Source organism: Anopheles gambiae, chromosome 2, assembly GCF_943734735.2.
Source record: "Anopheles gambiae chromosome 2, idAnoGambNW_F1_1, whole genome shotgun sequence".
Taxonomy (NCBI): domain Eukaryota; kingdom Metazoa; phylum Arthropoda; class Insecta; order Diptera; family Culicidae; genus Anopheles; species Anopheles gambiae.
In genome coordinates this window covers 97720149-97747622 of record NC_064601.1, presented here as the reverse complement: position 1 = coordinate 97747622, position 27474 = coordinate 97720149, and the positions used below count along the sequence as shown (strand labels likewise).

The 27474-nt window shown below is 44.2% G+C and overlaps 2 protein-coding genes across 3 annotated transcripts in view; one reads left to right on the top strand and one right to left on the bottom strand.

The window, feature by feature from the left end:
* Positions 1-27474, top strand: part of LOC1276921 (uncharacterized) — an 89007-nt gene that overhangs the window by 34937 nt on the left and 26596 nt on the right. For both annotated transcript variants that reach the window (XM_061651961.1, XM_061651959.1), the window contains exons 2-3: positions 2236-2314; positions 22421-22466. The gene's annotated coding sequence lies outside the window, so the exon portion shown is untranslated. The remainder of the gene's footprint in view (positions 1-2235; positions 2315-22420; positions 22467-27474) is intronic.
* Positions 9908-27474, bottom strand: part of LOC1276920 (HIV Tat-specific factor 1 homolog) — a 56169-nt gene continuing 38602 nt past the window's right edge. Inside the window, exons 3-5 of the mRNA XM_316330.5 lie at positions 14065-14231; positions 11972-12295; positions 9908-11879 (exon numbers count right to left, since the gene is read on the bottom strand). Coding sequence (XP_316330.5) covers positions 11546-11879; positions 11972-12295; positions 14065-14231 — 825 coding nt within the window. The 3' untranslated portion in view covers positions 9908-11545. The remainder of the gene's footprint in view (positions 11880-11971; positions 12296-14064; positions 14232-27474) is intronic.

Below are 27474 nucleotides of genomic sequence, written 5' to 3'. Positions count from 1 at the left end.
TCACGCTGCCCTTTAATTTTATCGATTCCCTTTTCGGCCGATTTTTCACTCCCCTCTTTGATTCTCATAATAGCGGCGCTCGTTCGGCCGATAGCTGCATCGATCGCTCTAGAGAAGAGGAAAGTAGACTAGACAAGTAAACCTACTACAGTGCGCTCATGGCGCTCATCGCTTTCAGCTCGCGGCGGAAATGCAATCGATTTTCTATTGCTATTATTTTCACGCTCGCAGTGCACTGTAACAAAAAGGCACAGAACCGTATGATGGTTGAGTTTTAAGGGGAAAACCCAGCAGGTAGTATGCAATTCGATTGCAAAAGCTTACCACACTTCCAACCTGCAAGCCAAAAACCTTTCCTCTCCCGGAAGGAACACAATAAAAAGGGTAGCCAAATAAAATGCACCACGAAACTCCATTATCGATGAGCGTGATAATTTGCACTTTCGAAAAGGGGGGAGAGCATTCCCGAGAGGCGGCTATAGGCTGCTGAGTAGTGGTGAGTTTTTTTTATCACTCAGTCTGATCCATGCCGCTTTCAGGTCGCTCTGTAAGTGAAGTTGGTGCTGAATAATTGAATAATGGTGTTAATTTTTGAGTTGAGCCCTGAGCCCTACCGAATTGGGGCCTAGTGGATTGCGTAAAATCAATATCAGCGAGCGAGTTACATATTTAATGCAACGAATTGCAACGAGCATAAAGTTAAATCACCTTAATGTGAAAGTACTGTGTACGCTTAATGATTCTCGGTTTGGTGGTAAAATGTATAGACCCTTATCAAAAACCAACTTCATTGCAATTTGCCGATCAAAATACTTTTTCGAATGACTTTCCAGTGTTTGTTAACCTTTTTCTCATCAATACACTTGAAACAAGAGATTCACAAACAGAGGACCGTATATTTGATCATTTCCTTTCAAAAATTTTACGCGAATTGTATTGTAAATGTAATTTAATAGCATCGTTTATCGAGTTGTTTGAAATTATTTTTACTTTCTCTACGATATTGGGGCCCTTCACGATTCTAGTCTGCTTTTTATATGGAGTTTGACAGTTGGAGGCTGACATAATGTAATAACTCCATACGATTTTCAGCCTAGATTATTCTAGCCTCAAAGCTAGAATTAAATTCGAGCACCTGCTAGAAAAAATATCAAAACGAAGTGATGTTTTCATTTGTTGGGACAAGGGTGCATTAAAGAGATCAGGTGGTGGATTCTAAATTCAAAGTGTATGTAGTCCAGGTGGTCTCATAGCATGTTTTTTATAACCAAATTTGAACATCACTTTTAGACAGAACGGGTGAACATTTTTGCTTAAACAAGCTTTCTGGAGCCTTGAGGAATACACAAAACATATTTTAAGAATGTTTTTTGTATTCGTTCAGAAGCAGAAGCAATAAAAATCAACCTGCTAAATACATGCATATTGGGATAATCCCACCTGTATATTATTCCCACTGTGATAGCTGCTCGAAAATACAATGATACAGCTGATAGGCTGAAATTTCAGCCTAGGATCTAGAAACTATTCTAAATAGTTCTAAATATTACATGCATGACAAATAATTGTAGCACAAAAATATGAAGAAAGACACATTTTCATCATCATTTGAACGTAAACTTTGAAGCTCTCGAATAAAAACCTCCTAGTTGTAGCGAAAGCATCACATATACTCTTGTTACCCCAATATTGACACAAATTTCTGTTATTGCAATTTTCAATTACATTAACAGCTCGTTACGATTCGCTCAAATTGCTCAATAGTTATGGCTATTATACTTCACTTAAATCACTTCTAAATCATTGGTTACGACTTGCGAAAAGCATGCAAGGCCATGACAAACCTACAAAAAAAAGAAACAATAATAACCCTTTTTGCATGGACAATGTCTGGGTGAAAGACGAAACCTACCGTTAAGCGGCCGTAACCGACCGAACCGTGAAGCGCTTGATTGAATAAGCAGAAAAGCCAAACAGATATTATACTTTCAATTTGCCCTCCCATCACCACCACCATCATCAGGGATAAGTAGAAAAACATGTCTGAGTAAATTTATGGCGTGTTTTAGCATTTTCCCCCGCCACCGAAATTCCAACCGGGAGGATATCAATCATTTAATCATTTCTCAGCGTTTTGTTTTCGGTTCCTCCAGCGTTTGTGTGTGTGTGTGTGCATCCAATTTTGATACTTTTTTGACTGAACTTTCTCCTCTCTTCGCTCTCTTCACATTGCAGATCCCGTTCCCTCGGCGGTGGCCCAGAACAAATGCGCTGACCCTTGACCTCAAACCCTTGGTACGCCGGCAAAGCACAGGTAAGCACAAACATACAAGCATAGAAACGTAAACGGTTCGCAAGAAGAACGATAGCACACACAAAAAAAGGCGGACAACCTCCCTATGAAATTCGCGCACCAAACCGCATCATAACATCCCGCCACAGGTTGCGCACGGACGGATCCGGGAAGGAAATAAATAAATAAAACTGCCGCCCGGTACTTCGGGAGGCCGCAACCCTTAAAAGGGGAGGGTTTCGCTCACTGAACGGGCGAAGAAACCGGAGGAGAGATATTGGGCTGTGTTGGCCTCGAGGCCACGAAAGGATAGAGTCAATAAAAAGTAGCACAATAAATCTTCGTTTTGCACGCGTTCGAGGTTGGCTGATTTTGTTTGGCGCTTTTTTTTTATACTCATTTCGTTGTTTCGTTGCCGTTGCGTCTTTTCCCCCATTCTTCGTTTCGAAGGTTTTGTACTTTTCTACTCCTCAGCGGGAGCGCGAAAACATGGTAAGAACCACCGTTATCTTCCAAACCGGCGGAGGGCTAAACGAACGCGCCGAATAGTAAGCCGGTGGCAGCCGCAGGTCTTGTCGAAGGCCTAGGTCCGCAACGTTTAATATCAATAACGAATAATGTTTTCTAAGGAACGGAGGTGCATGTCAGCCCCCCCGCGTCGAAAAGGGACGAGACACGGTGAGCAGGCAAGGGGTGGAAACGATGCAATAACATAAAATAAGCAAAGGCCAAACGATGCTGCCAGCTCCTCACTCGGGATGGGGGGAAACATCGCACAAAACATCCACCTGTTGAGCGAGCATACCCGCCAAAGGCACTCTCCAGTGCGTGCATTTGCATCACCTTTGCATCATCAGCCAGTCGGTTGATATTCGGTGCACTTGATCTTTCCAAGCAAACCTTCATATCGAGATGTTTAATGGATTTCACCGAAGGCTTACATTGGCGATGCATTGGGGTTGCAGCAGCATGCACATGGCAGCGTTGTTGTTTTTTTTTGCCTTTTTCTACGCACAATGAAGAGTGACAGTTGCACTCAGTCGGTTAAATGTGCCGCCATTGCCGTACGCGCGCGACCCGAACACGTGTGGGAAAGACGGTGGGGCTTTGCATCCACCAGGGTCAGGAGGTTTTATTGGAACAAGATTGATGTACTCGAATCAAGATGCCAACCTTGTCTACAGCAATAAAACTTTTGCCAGAAATAGTTTAATTATGCCTGCGGGATTATTTATGACGAATTGTTTTATCTCGTGTTGAAACCATTCGCTATTTTTTCTTAAGTTATTGACGTTATGACGTTTACTAAAATTATAATCAATCGGATTACATTTATAAAGCCATGGAGTTGATTGCATGAACATTGTTTCCAGTTATTCAAATAATTTCCAGTTAAATAATCATAAAACGATAGTGTGTAAGGAAAAATGGCATTTAAATTGTCTGGTTTTGGTATATTCTATAGCTTCAAACTAAATTAAAAGTTGTTAATAAAAGAATGTCGCAAGTAACGATAATTAACACGGAAAAAGTCGTAAAAACTAGTCAACTGACAATATTTGCTAGTAAATCACACAAACAATACGATAAAATACATAATTTAAACATAGGAAATACAATCGCTTGCCACATGAAGTAATCTCTCAAGCATCCTTGCATTCTTTTGCAGTCTATGTTAAACCCTATCAATATACCTGTCCCGAGAAGTGAATAGATAATGTATTCTCTAGACTGGTTTTTCAGCTATTAGCTAACTAAATGTCAAGAAAAAACCAACTTGTAATGACTTAATTAAAGGAATAAATCAAGATACTAACACGATAGTTGTTATGTTAAGCTCAGCAAGAGGAAGATTCGAAGCTACTAATAATTATTTATTATATACATTGTCTTCTGTAGTAGCTTCGGTATGTTTTTAAATGTCTGGACACATCTATAGCGATGATTTGTACCATGTATCGTCATATCCCGCTTCTAAATATAGCAAAAAAAACTAGTTGATTATTTTCAGCTCCAGTCCACTAAAATCTGTTTCATTTAAATTATTCTTAGCTTCGTTGTGCTCTCTTAGTTCATTTTAAGAGTCATGTTATGTTTGCTATAACTAGCTGGAGCTATTATCGCAAGTCTAATTATATATCAAATACAAATGACGTACTTTTATCCTTCTCTACCCTAGCAACAATAGCAATAATATACCAATAACCTTGCATCTGTTGCAAAAATAACGCAGAGCAATGTCGATGTAAAAATGTGCCTGTTTATCTATTAATAAAATAGAATTTACTCATTTATAACCCGCAACGTGCCTTAAGATAGTAACATGATCTACAGCACGCTAGGAATGTGTATTATTGCAATCATTTTATTTATAGTACACATCGCCAATAATACAGCAATGGCCAAGAAAATAGACAAGCTTCCCAGAGTGAGTCAATGCAATCCCACAAGAGCCTGCTGGTGCGCTTAATGAGTGAAGGGAGCTTAAAATCAACCGAACGTGAGGTTCCCCCGAGGGTCTCAATTTCGATCCCAAAACACCTCTCCCGCTACCCACAGCCAGCAACCGATCGTGCTGCCATCCCAAAACCCCAGCGAAACGATTAAGAAAAATTGGGCTTTAAATTAATCGTAAAACCTAAAGCCACTCAGCCGCAGCATAGCGCTGAGAGCTGCGAGAAAGCCCCATATAAACAAAGCAACAACAAAAAAGGAGCACAACATCCAACAACAACAACAACAACAACAAGAGCAGCAAACGGCAACTAGTTAACGAAATAAAACAATTAACAACAACACACCGTCTTCGGCCGGGTCGTCCGTTTTCCGACAACCAAGGGGTTTTCTTGGTGGGTTGTTTTATTTTTACATTTAATACCGCTGCACAAGACGCACTTTGGATCCGCATATTGACCTCTTTCTTTTGGGGGTTTTTGGCTGCGGGTTTTTGCTCCCCTCGCTGCTCTTAAAGTCACCCTTTCTCTCCTTCTGTGTTGTCGCACTCCTCCCCCCCAACAAGTACGAATTTGATCGTGTCGATGGGTTTGGTACACACACGCGGCACCAGTACCGTTGCTGCCCTTTTTCGCGATCGTACGCGGTTTATTTATGTCGAGTGTATGGTGCGGTTTTTTTGTTTTGTTTTTTTTTTGTTTGGCGGTTTAAACAACGCGTCTTTTCTTTGTTTTTCCTTTTTCGCTAGGGGTTGCTGCAGTGCCTTCAGCTTCTTTTCTACATTCGCGTGCACTTTTTTGGCATTATCTGTGACTTTTCCTGTTTATTTTTATTGTCTCCGTGTGCGCGCGCGTTGCGTATTTGTTGCCTTCTTCCCGCATTAAAGCCTACACACCCGTTTTCGGGAATCGAAACAAGCTACGGCATTTTAGATCGTGTGAAACTGCCGAATTCGCAATTAATGTTAAGCGCCGCTGGGAGCGGAAAGGAGTGAGAAACGGGGTTGGGCGACAGTTGGAGAGCAGTTATTGCGCGTGTGTAAAGGAAACTCAACGCCCTAAGGAGGGAGCATACATCCGCCCTGAATTGCTTCATTTCGATGCTGCAAATGTCAACGAACTGGATTGATTGTTTCCAAATTGAGACATTCAGCAGGATGGATGGGAAATTTCTAGCCCCCTTGTAAAGGAGAGCAAGTCTAAAATGGCTCAAAAAGTGACTGCCATTTTGTATAATAAAAATAAAATGGTGATTTAATTTGCAAAATTTCACATCCTTGCAACACTGTTGCCCAACACGCTTGCATCATTCACTTGGTAATTTTACAAGTACAATTTTAAAGCATGAGCTCACCTGATGGTCACATTCCATATCACAGCCACCTCAAACCAGTGGGTAACGTAATTTGGCTAGCACTGAACTAGTGAACCGTCCTCCTTACTAGCCGGTTAGTATGTAAATTTAGAAAACTCGTCCCCGCCATGGAATGTCAGCTGGGAGAATATTTATTACAACGTTTGTCAGCGCAATGAGCTCAGCTTATGGTCTCTGCCCGCCCTCCCGCGCTGAGCTCATAGTTGCAGTTTACGAGCTCGTACGCGTTTCGGACACGACATACTGGATCTGTTCAGGCACGTGTTTTGATGCGTGCTGTTTTTTTCATAAAGAACACACACACACGATATGGGTGAATCTTTATTTTTGCAAATGGTGTGACTAAAGATTAAATTGTAATCAAGTGGTGTTAATAAAGCGCCGCTGATGGATTTCAATGGCACGGAGGTGATGTAAGTGCAGCGCTGAAGGATGTCAATACGAATGAAAAGTAATGACTCGCGACACTTCTACGCCAATTGAACATACTCCTATCAAACGAATGAGTAATTATGAAGTGACAATTGAAAGCTTTTATTACGCTACAATGATGGCGATGTGGTTAGGTTGTGAAGCTGTTGTCAAGTGTGAGTTACGGCGCAGATGTATCGGATTTATCTAACATAGTGATGGGTAAGATTGGAAAAAAATCTGGAGTATACCCCGATCCGAATCGTCTGAAGCCGTCCGAAATCGCCAGGAGTCGTCCGGAGTTGGAGTCATCTGGAGTCGTCCGAAGTCTTCCGGAGTCGTCCGGAGTCGTCCCAAGTCTGGAGTCGTCCGGAATTGTTCGGAGTGTTCCGAAGTTGTCCGGAGCCGTCCGAAGTTGTCCGGAGTCGTCTGAAGTTGTCCGGAGTTTTCCGGAGTTGTTAGAAGTCGTCCGGAGTCGTCCGGAGTCGTCCGGTTTCGTCCAGAGTGGGCCAGAGTCGCCCGGAGTCAGCCCCGAGTTCGTCCGAAGTTGTCCGGAATCATCTGAAGTAGTCTGGAGTTGTCTGGAGTCGTCAGAAGTCGTCCGGTGTCGTCCTGAATCGTCAGAAGTCGTCAATAGTCATCCGGAGTCGTCCGGAGTCGTCCGGAGTCGTCCGGAGTCTTCCGGAGTCTTCCGGAGTCGTCCGGGGAAGTCCGGAGATGTCCGGAGACGTCCAAAACCGGAGACGTCCGGAATTGGACACATCTGAAGTCGTCTGGAATCGGCCAGAGCATCCCGAATTCATCCGAAGTCGGCAAGAGCCGGCCGGGATCGGCATTACCCTGCACCTTTTCCCATTGCCATTTGAAGAGAGTTTTATTTTAGTTTTTAGTTATTTTCAAAACACCTTGGGTAAACTAACAAAGTAAAAAAACCTGAAAATCAATGAGCATTTGCTTCTCTATACATGAGTAATCGATCAATTTATACTAAATATAAGCAATTTTTGGGTTTTTGCAGGCAAAACTGTGTGATGTAGCAGTATGATTTAGCAAAAACAACTGACATGAGCATCTAAACATGGAGTCTTAAAGTTGCGATACAAATACACAATATTTTGTAGTCGTTGTGATATAAAAATGTAACATTTTTTATCATCAATTCAAACGAACTATCAAAATCACTGATTATGACGACACTTTTTGCAATTATTCTATTCTATTATTCTATATCCTCACTCTATCGTCGTTACCCTTGTAGCCTAGTGCTAGACGACGACCGGGAAACTGTTCTCGCATAAACACTTCCCACTTGCTCAAGCGCCACCTTAGTTTACCCGTCGTCTTAATTCCCCACCCATTCCCGCTGGTTGGCGCTTACGCGAAGGGCAGAATAGTTTCCCTTCCCCGTCCCAAAAAAACCACCGAAATTTCTCACCAGCTCGGCCCGTGCAATGCACCTGAACCTTCGCCTTTAAATTCCTCACGCACAGAAGGGCACATTGGCGACCGTATGGCTGCGAGACGAGCAGTGAGACTGTTCTACCGCCGCTCTGTTCGTCTAGTTGATTTGTCTCTTGAATCGCACCGAAAAACAAAACCCTGGTCGGTTTTATCGCAACCCAAAGTGCGGGTTTGTTTCCTATTTTGTGCGCGCACACCACCACAATGAGGGAAGCAACACAAACACCTCACGATGCTCACGAGTTTCATTCCGTTCTGCTGCATTCCTTTTTCAGTTCGGCGCGTCCGTAGAAATAGAACATGCGCTCGCAATGCACTTCTGTTTGAGTGGAGGAAATGTGCGAAGAAGAATACAACAACAAAAAACACTCACAAGTGTCGACGTCCTAATGCAAACGTCAGCAGGATGTGTGTTTTTTTTTCGGTGGCACCTGGACACATTGTACTGTGTTGAGCAGTGATTGTGTTCTGCTGTGTATGCTTTTTTGTTGTTATCCCCTCTTAACCAGCATTTATTCATCATATGGAGGTTTTGCTCTGTTTAACTAATAAAAACAGCCAGAAAAAGATAGCATAAACTTCATATATCAGTCGCTGCAATGAAATTAACCGTACAACGAACATAAAACACGATCCACCACTCTTGACATTCTTCCACTCCAGCTCCATAGAGCCCTTTTCAAAAGTACCTTCACTACAAACGTAATTAAAAAAAGAAGTTTACGCGTGCACAAAACCGTAAAAAATGCACACACTTTTAAAAAGCAAATACACTACCTCCCGTGCCGAGAGGACATGCCCTTGATTCGCAAAACCCGACCCACCCGCTGAGTCTGCACATTTATGCTGCGGCATGCACTTTTACCAGGTGGTGGTTGATGGCAGCAGCGAATGATGTTGATGAATACGTGTGTTGACCACATGAAATGATCCTCCCCGTATAGCCCCCATTACCCTTCACTCTTTACTTCACTTTCAATGAAATTTCGAGCATTGAATGCACCCGACCCGAGTAGTTTCCATGCTCGCTGCTGTTTGCGGCATTCAAGGAGCACCGGGAGAAAGTATGTCCCGCACACCGACAACCATGTTCACACACTTGCTGCTGCTGCTGGGAAATGTTCGCGCTCGGTACACTGTGAGCGGCGCTGTTTTGTGCCGGAACGAACGAAAGAATGCAAATGAGAATAAATAGGTGCATTTTGGTGCGGTGCAGCGTACTTCGCCACAGCGATTGCACCGAATCTTGACACTTGATTCGGTCCGTCCGTCCCTTGAGCACAAATTCTGCCTCTAGCGCTAGAGAGTGCTGTCACGGGTGTGGGCCAACAGGCAGCAAATGCAACGAATTCTACATGTCCGGCTGTCGGTGGTGCCGTTCGAAATAACACACAAAAGAGCACACCTTTCGAGGGAGAGCGCGCACAGGAGAGTTTTGTTTGCAAATTTTCAGCCACAACGAAATGCGAACGCATATGTGCAGCACACACGTTGCTCCCGTTCCCGTTGCGACTTTCTTTCAACCTCAACACGTTGAATGGGCCCCGGCGAACGGAGACGATTCAACCGCAAGCTGGCGGTGACATGGCATCGACTTTTTGCGGTTTGTGGCCGGCTGACTGCAGACACATTCCTTATCGTGCGCAAAACGTGTGCCCGCAGGCAACTGTCAACAGTATTTCAAACTCAGTTGATATGGTGAGCAGATTATTAACAGGTATTGTGGAAGTGTATTGCACTGTAGATGCATAAACACACATACACACAGGCACACACACTATCTTTCCTCTGACAGGGATGAGTAATAATGAAGTGGTACACGCATCAAAAGCATGCGGTTTTGCAATTGTCAACTCTGTGGTTCATTGTTGAAAGAAGGCTCTTGTTTGCAAGTTTGTAAATGAGTGTGGTTTTTTGGGGGAAAACTTCACAAGAGACACAGTGCTTTGCTGGATATGTAGCAAACGAACAGTGTCTGGAGTTGCATTTTTAGAGCCTTCCAAAACCACCACAAATCAACCGAAATGAACGTTTCAATGTTTGTTGTTTCATGTTTTCTTCTACAATGGATCAAACGAAGTCACACACTGATTAGAACTTCGAGGCGGGTTATATCTTTCAAATCGAACTCCAATGAAATCCTTTGAACATCATTCAGGCAGCCAATCTTGCGATCAAAAAGAGGTATTTTGATCGATTCCTTTGCAGAGACTGGACTCGAATTACCAGGGTTTTTACTTAGAAGAGACATGCTCGACACATTTTAGCTTGTTTCCCTATAATCGATCACATTTATCAATTCTGCTGCTTAACACGGATTTGAAGATAAGTTTTGGCTCAAATGGGCTAATCTTTGTACCATTAGTACATTTAAAGACATTTAAATTATGTTAAAGTCCAAATTGTGCTAATTTTCATGTTAAACTAAATCCTAAACCTTGCTAAACAATTAATTTAGTATCTAAAACTACCGAATGGCATCAACATTACTGGAATGGTATTTTTGTTGATAATCACGGTATTTATCGAACGCGTATATTCGAGTTACGCTGCTATCATATTATTTAAATTATATTTGGCTGATAGATCACGTCCGGCTATTCATTCGACAAGATATTTGATTAATTCAAACAGGGATTTAGACATAAAAATACTGTTTAAAAGCCTTAAATTTGAAAAGCGAGAGTGTGGTAATAGGGGAAAGAGAACTGCACTGTTTTGCGAATAAGTTTCCACTTTTAACAGCATTCCTCAACAGTTCAAAAGATGTTTTTCAATAGCTATTTAATTAATGCGAAAGCTACGCTGTTTAAAAACATCTCGAGAGCGTTGAATAATTCTGTTAACATTGGAAACTGTCTCGGAAAACAGTATATGTTTTGTAACCAAAGTAAATAGATTAAAAATATTTTAGTACATAAAGTCAGCTTAAATCCTTATATTGAAAACTTAAAACATTTATCTTTCCTCAGTTCCTCCTCAGCTCATTCCTGAATCTTAATACGTATTGTCATGTATGTGATAATTATCTTTGAACAAGATTCTCAGATGAAATCGTTCATACACTGATGTAGAATGGTTCAATACATCACATGGACGAAAGCGAAAAAAACGAGTCTCAAAAAAAACAAAGAATCCCAAGGTATGAAAAGCAGCAACAAAAAATCTATCAAAAAATCGATTAAATTTAAATTGATATCCGTCAATCAAATGTGTAATAAGATAACCTACACTTAAATACAAAACTGTTGAGGTACAATCAAAAACATGCCTCATTTTTTAAAATAATACAATCAAATAATAATAAAAGAGCAATACCAACATACCTGAGGGTTTGCGCTTTGATCGTGTGAAACTAATTTCCTGCTCTTTTCGGATATACACATTATGATCGACCTCTCCGTTGCCATCGCACAAAGAGGCGTTTTTTTCGATTGCTTCTCCCGCTTTACAATTCGAGATCCGTTTTATTTTCTCGAAATCCGAGTTGGGTCGTCGAATTCAACGTTCTCTAAATCAATTACAATCGATCGCCACATCTAAACTGGATGGCTAATCCTCTGGTTCCTCCTCCTCGTCAGCCTCTCCATCCTTCTGCTTCACATCTTTATCCTCTTCACTTTCATCATCGCCCTTCTCGGCTTCCTTCTCCGTATCGGCAACATTCACGCCCGGATGTTGCTCTTCCTGGTCGTCGCAGGACTTCATTTCCGGTGTTTCTGATTCTGTGCCACCCGCTGGGACAGTTTCGGTGGTTCCTTCTCCACTGGAAGGCGGCGAAGTGTCGCCTGTGTCCTTCCCCTGCTCGGCAGCAGTTTCCTCCGTTTCGAGGTACTGTTCCCAGTTACCGCGCCGCTTGTCAATGTCGGCATCAGTTTCGGCAATTCTGTCGATGGGTGGTTTACAAAAAAAAAAAACACACAAAAACATTATAAAAGGTGAAAAGCCCACAATTTCACTCGCCCGAACGTGACTTACCGGTACTTTGTCCGCCCGTCCCAGATCGCTGCCGTCAGCTTTCGCTGCCCGAAGAAGCGCCCATTCATCAGCTGCACCACCAGGTCCGCTTCCTCCGGGTCGCCCATCGTCACCTGGGCCACCCCTTCCGGGTGCCGGTCGTACAGCAGCACGCGGCGCACGGTGCCACACTTGCCGCACTCCTCGCGCAGATCGTTCTGGTACTCGAGCAGCAGATGGACCTCGCGATCGAACAGCTCCGGCTCGAACAGGTTCTTGATGATGACGATACGCTCGTGCTTCGACCGCTCGCCGCGCATCTTTTCCGGGCGCCAGTCAAACAGCCTGTCAGACGAAAACAAAGAGGGTGAGAAGGAGCATTCGATTAGCTGCTGTGTGGCTCCGGCTCCGTCCGTAAGTATCGATCGGTCAACCGTAAAATCGTTCTCGCTTTTGGTGGAATCATCGCTTCCTGCTGCCTGCGGTTGGATTGTGCCTGTGCACGCACTAAAAACTCGTTAAAAGTGTAGCACACGGGACGACCTGCTTCTCGTCCGACCAGCGTGTTCCGTCGTCTTCAAGTGGCGCCTCTCAATAGGGCCCAGAGTGTTTGCTAACGCACGGCACGCAAAACCATCCCTAATCCGCTGTTTGACGGTAAACTTGCGAAACCAATTGAAAATGAACTGTGTGCGTAAAGATAGCAAGCGCCCGTGCACGTAAGACACTCTCAGCCCGGCGCAAGAGTCGAACCCGGCCAGAAAACTCAACGGGAGCACATGATCATGATCATCACACGGTGAGGATAACGACTGCCCTTGCGCCCTTGCATCGTGTGCGCCCGTCGACGGCGTGCCCTCTGTGTGTAGAGCAAGAAGCAAGCAACGGCACATCACGCGTAATGAGTCACACACTTGAAACGTGCCATTGAGAGGATAAGCGCGCCGTGCCAGTTTCACACCACGCCATTGCGTGGTGTTTTCGAGCTGTCGCAAAATGGTGCTCAGAAGAGGGGGGAGGACGGTTGAGTTTTTGCAAAGCAGGAATAAATTAACGTTTCGCGGCTACTTTCTCGATGGAGGCGCCAGGCGCGGAACAATTTATACATAAAAAAACAACTCCAAATAGAAAATCCCGCTGGAATAACAACGTCTTCTCTTACTTAAAGTTATTCGTCGTGATTCATCACGCGAAGAAGTGCATACCGAAAGGAAAACATACACACTAACAGAAGGAAGATTAACAAAGGCAGCTAGCGAAATCGTGAAGTTGTTTGTATTGTTTCGAAAGCAATGTTAATTTATTGCACATACTCAGCATTAAGCGCGTGCGGCACGTACGGGCAATAAAAGTGCTAAATTAAATACCTGTCTCTCTTCTGTTTGTTTTGTTCGCTGCTAAACCAGGCACGATGAGAGGAGCACATGCTCTTACTCATACCGTTATTGGTCGCGTTACAACCAGCGGCAAGCGTAGTACTTGGTAAAACCCCACATCTTTTGCTGGCGACATGTGTAGTGTGCGTAATTATCTCGTTGTTTCTTAATAACACGCTAATGTTTATTGGGTCGTATTTTGATGTCGAAATACGCGCTTATAGATCGGGTGTAAGCCGATCTGTGGATGGCTATCTCTTCCCTGTCAATAACAGTTTATTTTAAGAGATTAAAATTAAGCACACCTTTCTCGGGCCATGAAGACATCATTCCCATTATAGCCAACAAACACTTTTATCTTAACAAAGCGTCCTTCACGGCGCGAGAGCCAACATTAGCGCTGCCTTATTTGCTAACGAGCAACCACAACCAATCGCGGGTTTAAAACTGAAACTAACTTTCGCCTGCGTTCCACTAACTATCAAAGCGAAACACCGCAACAATTAGCATCCGAGTGCGCCCAATGCCGGCATGAATTCGCCTCTGATCAATCCCCTACGTTTGCTCCGTCCGTCTACGCCGGGTGTGCTAAATGAGAATGATCATAATTTATGCTAAACGCTGCCGGTCAGTCAGGCAGAAGCGAAAACTGCCCAACAAGCGTTTTGCTACACCACGTAAGAAAAAAAAATAAGCAAGGAAGAAACAACCTTCCTACAGGGGAGGGGCAATACTTACGATTCCTGCATCTTCTTCAGCCGCTCCTTCTCCTTTTTGCGCATTTTTGGCTTGAGCGTTGGGTTGTATTCGCCCCGCATCTGGAACTCGGCCCGCTGCACTTTGATCTTGTGGCCGCGCACATCGTAGTTGTCGAGAATTTTCAGCGCCAAATCGACGGACTCGATCTGAAAGTGAGTGGAAGAACGAGAAAACAGGAAGTGAATAACTATTTCCAGCTGGGGTTTCACGTAAATCTAAAGCCAGTACACTGTGAACAGCATACGAAAAGTTTACAAATTGGTTGGTAAAATTAAACAAACCGTTAGCACTACAGCTCCCCGCAGAGTGAAGCTGGCTTTAAACGAACGCCCTCATAATCAACCTTACGGCAAACGCTTTTCGCTTTTGGCAGTGTCAATACCGGGTCGACCGCGGTACGAGCGGTCCACTTTCCAACTATCAAGCCCTTAAGTGCCATCAAGTACGCACACGAGAGCGTTTCAATCTGAGCAAACACGGGGAAGAGGAACTCCAGCGTGATCGCGGTCGCGTGTCCACCAGTAGCCACCATCACCGTTGCGAGCTGCATCAAAGGTGCTAAATGCAGCGCAAATATTGATACTTTCATTCGGCACCGGCCACGTGACACACACGCATGCCGAACGGTGGGACTTGCGTTTTGCGCAAACACACTCCGCTCGCGCTCTTTACTTCAGCGCAACGGCAGCATAAAAACGCTAACAATCGAAGAAGACGGAGGGGGGGGGGGGATGAGGCCCTCATTGAAAGCGGGATCGATATTATTTGTCCAGTGCACTCGGGGTGCTCAATTTGCTGATGACGTTTTCGTTTCACTACTGTCGCTGCTGCTATTATTGTTATTATTATTACTACTACAGAGCTGTTTGCTGTACCTTCGGGAAGTTCGGGAGGGAAAGGAGTTAAAGACTCGCTTCCACGGTTACGTATATGCGTCCCCGTGGTGGTGATGCTGGCAGGGGCAAAGGGAAAGGAACACACAGCCAGTGGAGTGCATTTCGGAATGAAATCAATTTGTTACACACGACTCGCTTTAGTGCAGCGGGTAAATAATGGGTCACCGAGGACTATTAGGAGCACAATATACTCCGAATAGTAAAGCCTCGGTACTCGATCAATAGCCCAATTGGAAGTATGTGGAGCTGAAGACTTCCCAGTCACAGTCTGGTACTTGTGAAATGATTTAAAATATAAAACTAAATTTTTTTTATATATAATTGATAATTAACTGCCCGTTGTAGAGAAATGTAGCTATTGGAACACATTTTGGAATTACATTCGACGCAATTCGACAAAACATTGTATAAAGCGGTCCTTTAATTTAACTCTGCGAAAGGGATGTCTCGATTACATCCATCATTTCATGAAAGTATCATTTTAATGTGTACAGACAAGTTATATCCTCAACTGTGACATGGAGAAGCGAGTATTTTTTAGAATACAAGATAGTCAATGTTGATCCAGAGTCATTTAAAGATAGTTGTGTGATATTTCCTAAGAATTGAGACAGCAATCAAGGACCAAAACCAAAGTCAGAATCCAAACCAGAACAAAACTAGGACCGTTTCAACAACTATTAGCCGGTACATTAACCGGGACCCAAACAGAGATCATGTCCCTGGGACAAGAACACAAGGTTCTTTCATTGAAGTTCAGAATAAAACGTCGATAGAGTTAGAGATATATGTCATAACTCACATCCAAAAATGGGTAAAAATTAATACTAAATAGTAGTATAAATTAAACCTGTGGATGAGTCCTATAGTAAGAACAAAGAGGCAGATATCTAAAAAGAGAATATTAGTAGGGAAAAATCTCTTAAAGGAAGCCTCAGTAACTACATCCACTTCTGATATGATATCTTAACAAAAATGCTCCAAATCTTTTATATAGTATCGGAAATAGTACCTGAGTTCTTCGTTTGGAAAGAACTTTTAAAGAGAATTGAGAAAAAAACTATTATTAGTTATTTCCACAGACGAATCTTCATCAGAATTGCATGTCCGAATTGAGCTTGAGCATACCCCAACAAATTCGTAACACAATTTCGCATTTTTTAACAAGTTTTTTTCGCTTTGATGTGTTCTCTCCCAAATCCCAGACCACGAAGATGACATCGTGCAGCATATTTTTATGATGATTTGATTGCAATTAAACACAAAATTCGATTCGAAAAAAGGGGAAGCGAGATAATGAACTTGCGTATAAAATTTCACACCTTCCTGGCATGATGAGCGAGAGGATGTGGACGGCCATCCGTTCCGTAATCTGACCTAATTTCTCCCTTCATTCGATTCATTCTACAGGCAACAGACATTAAAAAACCCCACCCGTCACAACTCAATCGCGGGAAACTATATCCTGACCTACGGTTGAACACGACTGTGTGAGGAAATTGAAAATGAAACATACACACAAAAAACAACTCTAGCTTCCGGACCACGGTTCCTCCCGCACGAATGCGTCGTGAACCACCGCGAGGCGATGCCCCTGCCAAGACTAAACAAAAACCGTTTCGATGCGACCACCAACCACCAACTCGACGATTTGTCCGGGTGTGTGTGTGTGTATTGGATGTCAGCTACGTGCTGGGACCACCGGTGATTTTAATAGCAATTTGGCTCCGGTTCAAGTTTGGCATTTTGGTTTGGCGTGTGCGTGGCACACCCTCCCCCATCTTCACCATCACCAGCAGCGTATCGTGTTTCAAAACCACACGGTATTCAAAAAATCAAATCAAACCCAAACTCACTGGTCTGTCGGTTACAATAACAAAACCTCGGGCTCTCGGGTTCGACATGACCGAGCGCGGCGATCAATTTCAAGTGTGAGCAAGGTGTAAAGTGTGTTCGGTTCACTAATCGGACTATGACCGCACCTTACTTAGCACGGCGAAAAGGGTAGGAGGCCCATACGAAAAACAAAACTGTCGACCGTGGCACGACCATGGTGGGCCGGTTGAGCGGCGAAAATGTCGGGCTGGCAACATCTTCAAACGAGCCGGTTTTTTGGCTGCATTTTGTAAGCGTTTTGTATGCAGCCTCTGGCACGCCTTATCGCAAAGAAAAACACGAAACGAAACAGTAGCGAGGTCCTGTTGGAGGTGAAAGAAATTAACATGTTTCAAATTTTTGATATAAATTAAGCTCTCAATTGCACTAGAAACCCCGGTTGGACGAATGCCAGCTGGGCAACAGCGTTCTCGGCGGCTCACGGCATAATGCTGCGCGAATGTGTGTGTGCTATTAACATCGCATTTGTTCTAATTATCTACCCAAAAATCCACCCCAAACAGCAGTCACGATGGTCAGTCTGTTTGGCATCTTACTGGCAGCAACAAGAACATCACCACCAGACACACTTTGCCCTGCTTGCTGACAAGTGACAAGATACTTGGACACCCCCCCCGGTCGGTCTTGGCCCCACCGTTTACGAATTGATCATATTTAAATGCTATAAATCCTTCAATTAATCAATGGGTCAAACCCGACAGCGGCCGGCTACTGTAAAGATGTTACCCACAAACGGCTACTGTCCTCGGGGCAGCACACAGACTCTCTAAACAAGTCCGTTGACGATGAGAGCATAATTTTAGCTGCGGTCGCAGTCAGCAACCCGAAAACTTCAAGGTTTACGCCGTGATCGGTTCACTTGGTTCTGCTTTTTTTCTTTCTTCTTGGAACGCACGATGACTCTTGAGTAAATGAACGTGTAGCAGCAACAGCAGAAGCAGTAGAGGGTAGAAGAGAAGCGTTCAAACGCAAGGGTTTCTTTGCGGCCACCACCTCCAGCCGCACAATCGAAAAGTCAAACGCACGTTTTGATTGATCGTGTCAAATCATATGATATGATTGGCCTTCGGCATTTTTTTTCGGCGCTCTGAGTTTGGGGACGGTGGTTTTGGACACTGTCCGGTCGGGGGACTGCATGCTGGTCATGGTCGATGGAAATGGAAATCTATCCCTCCTGCCATTGATATTCCCTTTTTCGGACCAGAGAAGTTGGTATTTAGGGGACAACGAGCGATCCGTCACTAATTTTGTGCTGAGGTTTCATCAGGTGCGTTAAGTGCCGGGTGGTTAAGGAAGGAGGCGGAGGGAGAGGGGGAGCAGAGGCCTTTCTAAAATTCGAGCTCCAAATTATCGAACGCATCGAGAGGCGCTTCGTGGATGACGAAAAGAAAGGTTAAAACAAGCAAGTCATCGGGTAATGGATGGTGCGTCATCTTCTTTTGGCTTACGTTCAAGTTTGAGAAAGCAATTTAGCTCTGCGAAAGAACACAGAAAAGAACGTTCTTCTCAACAAAAAGAAAGCAAAACATATAAGAAAACAAAAACAAAATGAAATAACATAGAAAAAAGGAAACAAAAGAAGTAAACAAGAACACGTGGCAAGCAAGAAAGCAACAACAAAAAGAAAAAAATAATAAAAGTTACAAAAAGACAAAAAAGGTACAAAAAAACACATGAAAATGAGCAAAAAATGGTGGGCATCACGCACGCAAGTCATCAACGGTCGCCGAGGAGACATACATGAAAAGACGCACAACACACTCATGAACACATTAATCAAAACACTCTCAAGGCTCACTTTCTTCTACCCACTGACTACTCTCCGAGGGAGTGAGAGTGCAGAAGAAAGCAGTCAATAAAATTGAAAGCCTGTCCGTGGTGGTGCGGGACCACCTCCACCCAAACCCTCCCCCGCTTTACTCACCAACCTGCACCTACTGCACCCGTGTTACACGCGGGAGCTATGTTTAGCGTTCCAGGCACGGGAATATCCAGAGCACTCATTAAAGACTACCTTTCATCGCACATCGCGCGGCCTCTGCACAATCAAGCAATCATGCAAATCATCATCAGCGCACCCCCAGGTCCCTGGAGGGGTCCTCGGAACAGCTCCGCCACCGCCCGCCACAGTCCTTTTCGTGCGTATTATTCGCGTATGCGCATTGAAAATTATTGTAATCAACAAACGGTTGGAAAAGCGCCTCTCCATCGTATGTGTGTGTGTGTGCGGGATGTGTTGTTCCGGGAGGAAGAATGAGAATGGGAGGATGGGACTGTGGGGACATTTCCCACTTCCCAGAGCTCGATCGATAAGAACACAGGCGCTCAGCGATAGTGCGCAGCCAAGCCGTGAACATTGGCCACAAGCGACGCGCAGTGCCGGTGGTCTTCGTACCACACATCGTGTCATCGCGGTCATTTCGGAATGGCACACAACAGGCACACGAAACTCACCTGAAGGTGATCGAATTTTATTGCCATCCGCCTCCCGGTTAAGCGTTTTCAGCGGTCAACGCAGACCATGGAATTTATGCTGAAACTCGAAACACGTGGTATGGGACGCAAAATATGGTATTGAAATTTAATTATCGACACTTTACCGTAATGAACATCAGCAGCCGTTTGGGGGGGGACGTTTCCCATCAATTATTGCCCCGAGAGAGGAAACATCGGGCCAGTCACAAATGACAGACTGGAAATGTAACCACACACGTGGCAATGGGACAAAGAGAGAGAGAGAGGATGATATTTTGCGATGTTTCCGCACAGGTGAACATAGCAGGCCGGACGATTGACGTGGGACATGGGAGATAAACAAACATCAGCTGCCACAGGCAATCGAAGCAGGCTGTGTCCTTTCCTGCACTAATAGCGGAAGAAAATCGCTCTCAAATTTTGTCCCAATTTCTGCAGACGACACGTTGAAGTTAGATTAGTTAAGTAAATATTCCCTGATCGTCACACGAACTTTTACCATCGCTCTATTATTAGTTGGTGTATGTGTGCGTATTTTCTCTGTAAATCTCCCACCCCGGTGGCACAGTGAAATGTGAGTAAAATAACAATTTTTATCATCCAACCACTCTGAGCCATTGTACACGTGTGTGTGTGTGTTTGTGGTTCATGTCCGCTATTTCCAGACACTTTTTTCCTACTTTCTTCACTTCCGGACGGAGCATACAGCGCGGATAAAAACTTTACATGCCGTCATACCGTCGCCTGAAACCCCCGAGGGATACATATGGTAATGTGGGTGTGTATGTGTGTTGCGCGGGCAGCGAATCTGCCGCTGGAGGAATTGCGCTTTCGGTGAATGTTTCACTTCACAAACAAACACAAAAAATGGAGCCAAAAAAATCCCCCCCGTCTAAATGTGGGTTAGGAAAATATTGCTTTAAAAAATTCTATTCTATGCGCTACCACACAGTGTTGTTCACTTGTGCTCGTGCTTTCTGCTGCTGTTGCTCCCTGAGGGAACGCAGAAATGATCAGCGAAAAGCGTACACACAATATGAAGGCCCAGCCAAATGGAAAGGACGGCGCCTATATGACTTGAGGTGGAGTCTGTTGAGGGGAGCAGTTTGTATGAAGTAAGAGGAAAATCTACTGTTCTACTGTTCCCCAATTCCCTTACCTGAACACGATCAGGAGGAAACTGGGGCAAAATTAACTGATGAGAAAAGAGATCAAACAGTGGCTTTGAGAGTAATGAATCAACATTTTAGTTGTCATTTTATTTTTAGCAGATTAAATTGGAGAATTAAACAGTGCAATCTATCATTGCTTTCATATCATTATGATGTAATTCAGTAGAAGCCATCGCAAACCATCCACCTACACGGGATGTCATGCACGGTATACATAATTTACAAAGAATTTTATTTATTATCCACAATAACAAAATCCTTCTGATGGATGAATAAATGAGAAGAAACGGAAATAATTATGCATTCGATTCGCGGGAATAATTATGGAACGAAAACAATAGCCTTAACTGCGATGCCTCAACATTCAAATAACCTGTAAATACGACGCTTCTGTGAATATATGCGATCATGTTTTATTCGATTTCAATTTCCCCGCTCATGGGAATACAATTTTTTAGATCCCATCCGCATAAAATTGTTGCACAGCAAAAAAATTGGTTCATTATCATGAAAAAAAATCGTGTTTCGCCCGAATCGTTCTAATGCTCATCTCGAATCCATTAGCCGGATAGCTAGCGCTAACCATCTTAGACCACTGTTTATCCAACGAGCACGTCTGTTGTTGCAACACGAACGCAAACACGAGTAAAAGTAACACGCGCTTTCGGCAGGCCAAACGGCCGTCAAGCGGCTGAAATTTGTCAAAACACAAACAACCGTACGGACAACAAACGAAAATATCCGTTATAAATCATAAATCATCTCCACTGGGTGTGAGGAATGTGCTACACGGAGCACCTGGCCATAGCGAAAATCAAACCCAACAACTCAGGTGGAAATTATTTAGCTTAGCTCACACACATCCAAGCCATTCCACGATATTCCAGTTTCGGGATGAGATAAACGACACACACACCCGGCAGAGAGGGCGATACCGGATCGATCGGTATAGGTAAAAGGCACCGGGATACGGGTACGAGCTCAGTTAATTATGATTTATCGTCCCACCAACCACGGACTCCCCAAAAAAAGGGGGAACGCAGAAGAACTGGTGTGCGTTTTGAAATGATTTAAACTCCAATTCATACTGCAAATGCTGTTCCCAATGCGTGTGCAAGCACATATAAATGCATACAAATGCATCCCCCGTGAAATGTAAATTAAAGCGCACTTGCCGCGGCCTTCAGTCCAGTGTAGAGAGAGGGCGTGCGAGATAAGCCACACAATAAAATAGTAATAAACGGCCAAAAGATAACTATTTTGTAGCATCAGCCAGGAGCGAACGGAAAGGGAAAATGTGCACTGGCAGGTCCCATAATCGTACATTAAGCTCCAGTGCTCCGTGGACTGGTGGTAATCTCCGGCTGCTTTATCTGGGGGTGGGTTAGCAAATTTACAGCAAATAGTCGCGCAACAGAGACGGCAACTATAAAAATATGGTCGAGATATTACTGCGACCTGCGGCAACGGCAACTGCAGAGATGTGGCGGCGGGAAATATTAATAGCCAAATGCACTCGTTTCCCCCTTTTGGTCTGTTCTGCTTCTGCTTTATTCCGCTGCAAGTGTGGAGTGACGATGACGACCCCGACAAGGGGCAGTGTGGTCGGAGGATCATATCGCGCCTCATTACGGCCAAATGCATACCTAATGAGCCGTGACACGATTAGCGACCGTGCGCCCGTTCTCCTCTTCCTGGGATGCGTGCGAGTTCATTCCAACACTTGGAGAAGGGAATTCCAAGCTTGCATGAGCAGCTTTTATTCTTAATTTGATTGTGCAAAACTCTGGTTCTTTTTTTTAAATTTAACTAGCTTTAAGATCTTATATCCTTAATGGTTTTGATTCAATGAAGATCCATAAAATGTTAATCACAATTTTTCTCTTCCCCTTGCAGACTTATCGTTTACGGTGTATCAGCCTGTTTTGAAGTCTATAAGCAGGTAAGCAAAAGAGCGGCAAATAAAAAGCGCCAAACCGGAAACATTAAACACCTTTTACTCCCTCCATCTCGCCAAAAACACATAACGCACCGATCGGAAATTAATTCCAACTGCCGTAAAACGTGCACCACCACCAGGCGTCGCCCTTTTGCGCATGAAACGAGGTGAAATATTGATCAATGATCGTCCCAGGTTGCTGGTGCTTATTTTCTGCCCTTCCCTTGCCCTTGATTACCAATAAATAGAGGCTTTCCAGACGACGGAGTGTGGGGTGTCGTTTTTTTGATTATGAAATAATTAAAAGCAACGAAGCACGAGTGCACCGCGCAGGAAGATAATTAAACATTTAATACCATCACAGGCACAGGCTTCTCTCAGCTAGGTGGCTGTTTAACTTCATTTTTGTGTCATTTTTTGCCTCCACTGTTCAAAAAGTGCAATTCAGTGCAGCGCTCTAGCAGCATTTACGCTTTGAAGGTTATTTAAATTCAATTTTTTCATGCTCATGGGATTTTTTGCTCCCTTCCATTCGCCACAGTCCCAGTGATGCTGCTCGTTTTGTTCTGGGCTTTTTGGGATTTTTTGCTGGCCAGGACCAACTGTATCTCCAAGGTAGCACACGGAGGGGTGACAAAGTGGCAATAAAAATGGCGACCAAATCCCCGATAATAATCACCATTTCATATTCCACACACACACCAAGCAATTCACCGTGCAAACGTAAGCTAGGACTCGCTTTCATTCGCTGTTTGACACTGTTTGAGCGCTTCTCCATTGGGGGCGGCCTATCCCATCTGACTTGTTTTTTTTTACTGATGTGCTTGATGTGCTATTTTGGATGCTGCGAGAAAAGGTGCAAAAAAATGGACCATAAAAAGCACCAACAAATGTTGCGCGCATCATTTCTGGTTGAAGTTTTACCCATGGAAGTAACACTCTTGCGATAAGAAGCGCTCCCTTGTTGCAGCATTCTGCAATGGAAGGAACAAAACGGATGATAATCCTACCCAGGGACGGAGAGGAAAGGCAGGGTGTGTAAAAGAATGTAAAAAATGTGGCCCCCGTGTGCGAATGCGAATCGACATTTTAACGATTTGCGTGCGCGATGATGGCGTGTTTATAAATTTAAGGATTTAGATTTAGATATCAACAGCTGGGATGTGTTGCGGCGGTGCCGCTATCAGAAACCAGAACCAAATTTGCCAATTTCGGAACGTGATTTTGCAGTAGCGCACGCACGGCTTTATATGATGGCCACTGCTTTTGGAGGTGATTACTGCTGAAACTGTGGTGTGGTGCTTTTTGGAATAGAAAACCCATTCAGCAGCACAATGGAATGGATAACCGCTGCAGGGCTGGACTGCTGCACGGAAACATAACATTAGCCTCTGTATTTCGGTCTCATCTTTGTTCAGCCTTGTACAATGGTTTGTTAGGACACTGCGTTGAAGGATAAGGGACTGTAACAAGTAAGATACTTGGGAATGGGAGTAAACTATAGACTCTTCACCCAGTTATTAACCGTTGATCGTTTGTCATCAGCCAGTAGGGTAGAGTGTGTTGCTCCATTTCTTTCATTGCATCTAAGAGCAAAAGGGCAATTTTGTTCCCATTTTTCTAGCCCTTCTTTTGACCTTGCTCACTATAGGTCACTCGATGTGTGTTTTCCACTCCCACACAAACGGAGGAAAAGGCAATCTAAAGCGGATCAAAGCGAAAAGCAAAGCGATAACAAATATTGCAAAAAACGATGCCACTTCGCTTTTCGTTCCATTGCACACACCAGAGCAGCGTTGCTGCTACAGTATGGGGTGGTTTGGTTTCCCGGAGCGCAACCCGGCTACGGATGATCGATCGGATAATGATTAGGTTGCATTTGAAAAGGGCAAGGGCGTTTGTTGCAGATGGAACGGAGCAAAAAGGAAGCTCTCGTTTGCACTGCCGTACTGCGTCCTTGAGTCGCAAGTCGCAAAATGCACACGGCAGTAGCGCTGCAACGGCAACAATGATGATGATGTTACTGCTTGGCTGGTGAACAATTTATGCGACGAGCTCTAATGTCTAGCTACTGCACTGTTGCACCACTTGAAGAGAGGCTATATTTTTCAAAACGATGAAAGACAAATTGGCTTGTTTTGCAGACGGTAGGTGTAACCTTTCCGGAGACAGCTACTGGCCGACGGTTTAGCATTACAATCCTTTAGGAGGAGATAAATAAAAATGCAAGCATCTCCGGGGTAAGCACCCCGTTTCCTCTTGCCGTTTTGTTGGGAGTGAAAATGGAAAAACAAGCTAAAATAGCTTGAGGGTCAGGACAAAGCAATTGTATCAGAATGAGGTGGACTGTAGGTTGTATAACTTAATTACGCTACTTCGTTGCTTGCCTCTGCATTTCTACAATATTTTTTTGCAGTTTTGCTGATGTTGTATGAAGTAATATGAAGTTTAAAACGGCATTCAAAGTGGCCACCTTTTTAACAAATTACAATGTTTATTCGATACTTGGCTGATGTATAATGTTATCTCCAACGTAACCCCCCTAGGTCTCTTAACTACTCTCTTAACTATTCTATTCAGACACCTACCAACATTGAGCATCTGAGACGGTCGTATCGAGTCAAATTTGTAAGCAAACTATCGCTATAAAACCCACCAAAGCTGTTGATCGTTTGCATACGATACACATTAAACTAGCCCACCTTTTGGGAATTGGAAGATGTAGTTATGGGGGGTGGAAAGATGTATCAATATATCGACCACCGGCTACGATCGAGTTGAGCTGTTGTTGCTGTACGATCATTGCCTGCATCCTGTACTGCATACAGATGTGGTGCATACAAATCAACCACACCAAACCTCACACACATTGGCTGGCTGGCGCCGTTTCGGGAATTGAATGCGAGATCATCGCAAATTTATCGGTCGTACCAAACGCCTCCTCGACATTCCCCAGTTATTCGATCGTTCGTTTCACACAGTGCTTTCGTTCGGGGCCGGATACTGCCTCGGATGATGACGCTGTGGTTGCTGGCAGACCCCAACCCTCAAAAACCCTAAATTCATTCATTTGAATCATTTTTCACGCCCGCTGCTGGTGTCTGTGCAAATGCATTTATGCAGCGCGAGTGATGCAATAATGCACCACAACCACGCACTCAGCCACTGTCTGTCTGTCTGTCCCAGCTGTGTGTGCGTCGTGAGTCTTCCCACGCCCAGAACTCCCACACACGCCGCAGGGCGGCCTAGGGGGGGGAAAACCGCACGAATGCTAAATAAAGCAGCACACACGCAGCTCACCCCGCCGATGCGCTAATTCATTTTGGCAGCCGCTGAAAACTGTTTGGCAGTTACGCCCGCAACGAAACGGAACGCGGAGCACCGGAGAAAACCTGTTTGATTTTGATGGCCTGGTGGTGTGTTGGCCGACCACGATGTGGCCGGGCAGAAGGTGTTGGACAGTGAATTATGTCACACTTTGCAATGTGCCGCCCGTCCCAAGGTTTTACTTCAAGCCGCCCGATGTCACACACCGCAAGTTCCGGCCGGCTTCGGAACCGTCCATTATGACAGGCAAGGGAAGTTGTCGACAAAAAGGTGTGCATCGCAAGTGGGTGGAATTCCCCACAAAGTCAATGTGGCAAAAAAACAGTAGAAACAAAACCCGAAATCAAGTTTTATCACTATTCCCAACTTTGAAGTTCAAATGACACTGTATGAAGGAGAACCTGTTTGTGGTCGTAAATTCCTCATCATCTTCAACTTTGTGATTAAACACGATCACGAGCTGATATTGATTAATAAAATTATTCTTTTTACACCGAATAAAGGACCTGAAATTGCAACCCACTACAATCCGGGGTCATAAAAGAACGAATCTCATTTAAAGATACACACAACCAATCAAACAACCATTAAAAGGTAGCTTTCACCGTCATAACAGCTCGAGAAGTCCTTTTAACCCTCCCATTTTAGAGCATTCGAATCGATATTGCATTTCAGCGACAAAAGTACATTCTTGCCCATCTTGCCACCTTAGTTTATGCTTTCCAAATTAAATGTGACCTTCTACTTAACGAAACGATGCTGTCATTTCATCTTTTTTATCTCTTTCTGTTCCGTGATGACCCCCAAGTCCCGTCGCAAGATCAACTCCGTCCGACACCGCCGGAAGGCACTTATCACACCACACCGTAAGCGCAGCGTGATTGTCATCATTTTTTTTGACAGCGCACACTAAACGGCACATAACATAAATATCAGATGCGCCTATTAAACGTTTATCGAAAGGCCAAACGCGCGCGCCCGCGCTGATGTCATCCTTGGCCGGCCGTGGTGCCAAAAAGGGCAACTCTCGATTGGCTAACCATGAAACATGAACAAGTGCATCGTTGAAATAGCAAAAAAAAAAACACTGCTGTACCGTGGTAATTTGCGAGAATTTTCAATTTCAGTTCCCATCTTTGCGCATCTTTGCGCCACCTTTTTAAAAACCAACGGGGTGCATCTGACTCATCGCACCAAGGAGCAGTAGTGTGTTGCATATTAATGCCCAATAAAAAATCCATATCTCATACCGGCGGACGGACGGCGGGTGCCATTTAAATATATTTGTTACCCTGCCCAATGGTGCTAATGAGTGTTTGGTCAGCATTTGGCAAGTGTGATAGACCCGCCGTACGGTACACTTGCATGCATGCACAACACTCGGGCATTTTTCATTGATCTTTTTTTTTTTGTTTATTTGTGTACCAAAGTGTCGTTTATGTTTACTTTAACCAGTGCAGTTCAGTGTTGTGGTACCGTATACGAGGCACACGGGAGCCGTGCTGGGTGTGTTTACAGAGATGCAGGTTAATTACTCACTCACTCACGAAAGTAAACACACCTGATGAGTGTAATGAATATTACTGTAAAGTGCGGGTTGCAAACCACAGACACCAATTAGTGCCCGGATAAGGAAGGCAGATGCTTTATGGGAAATATTTGATTATTTTAATTATTACGTGAG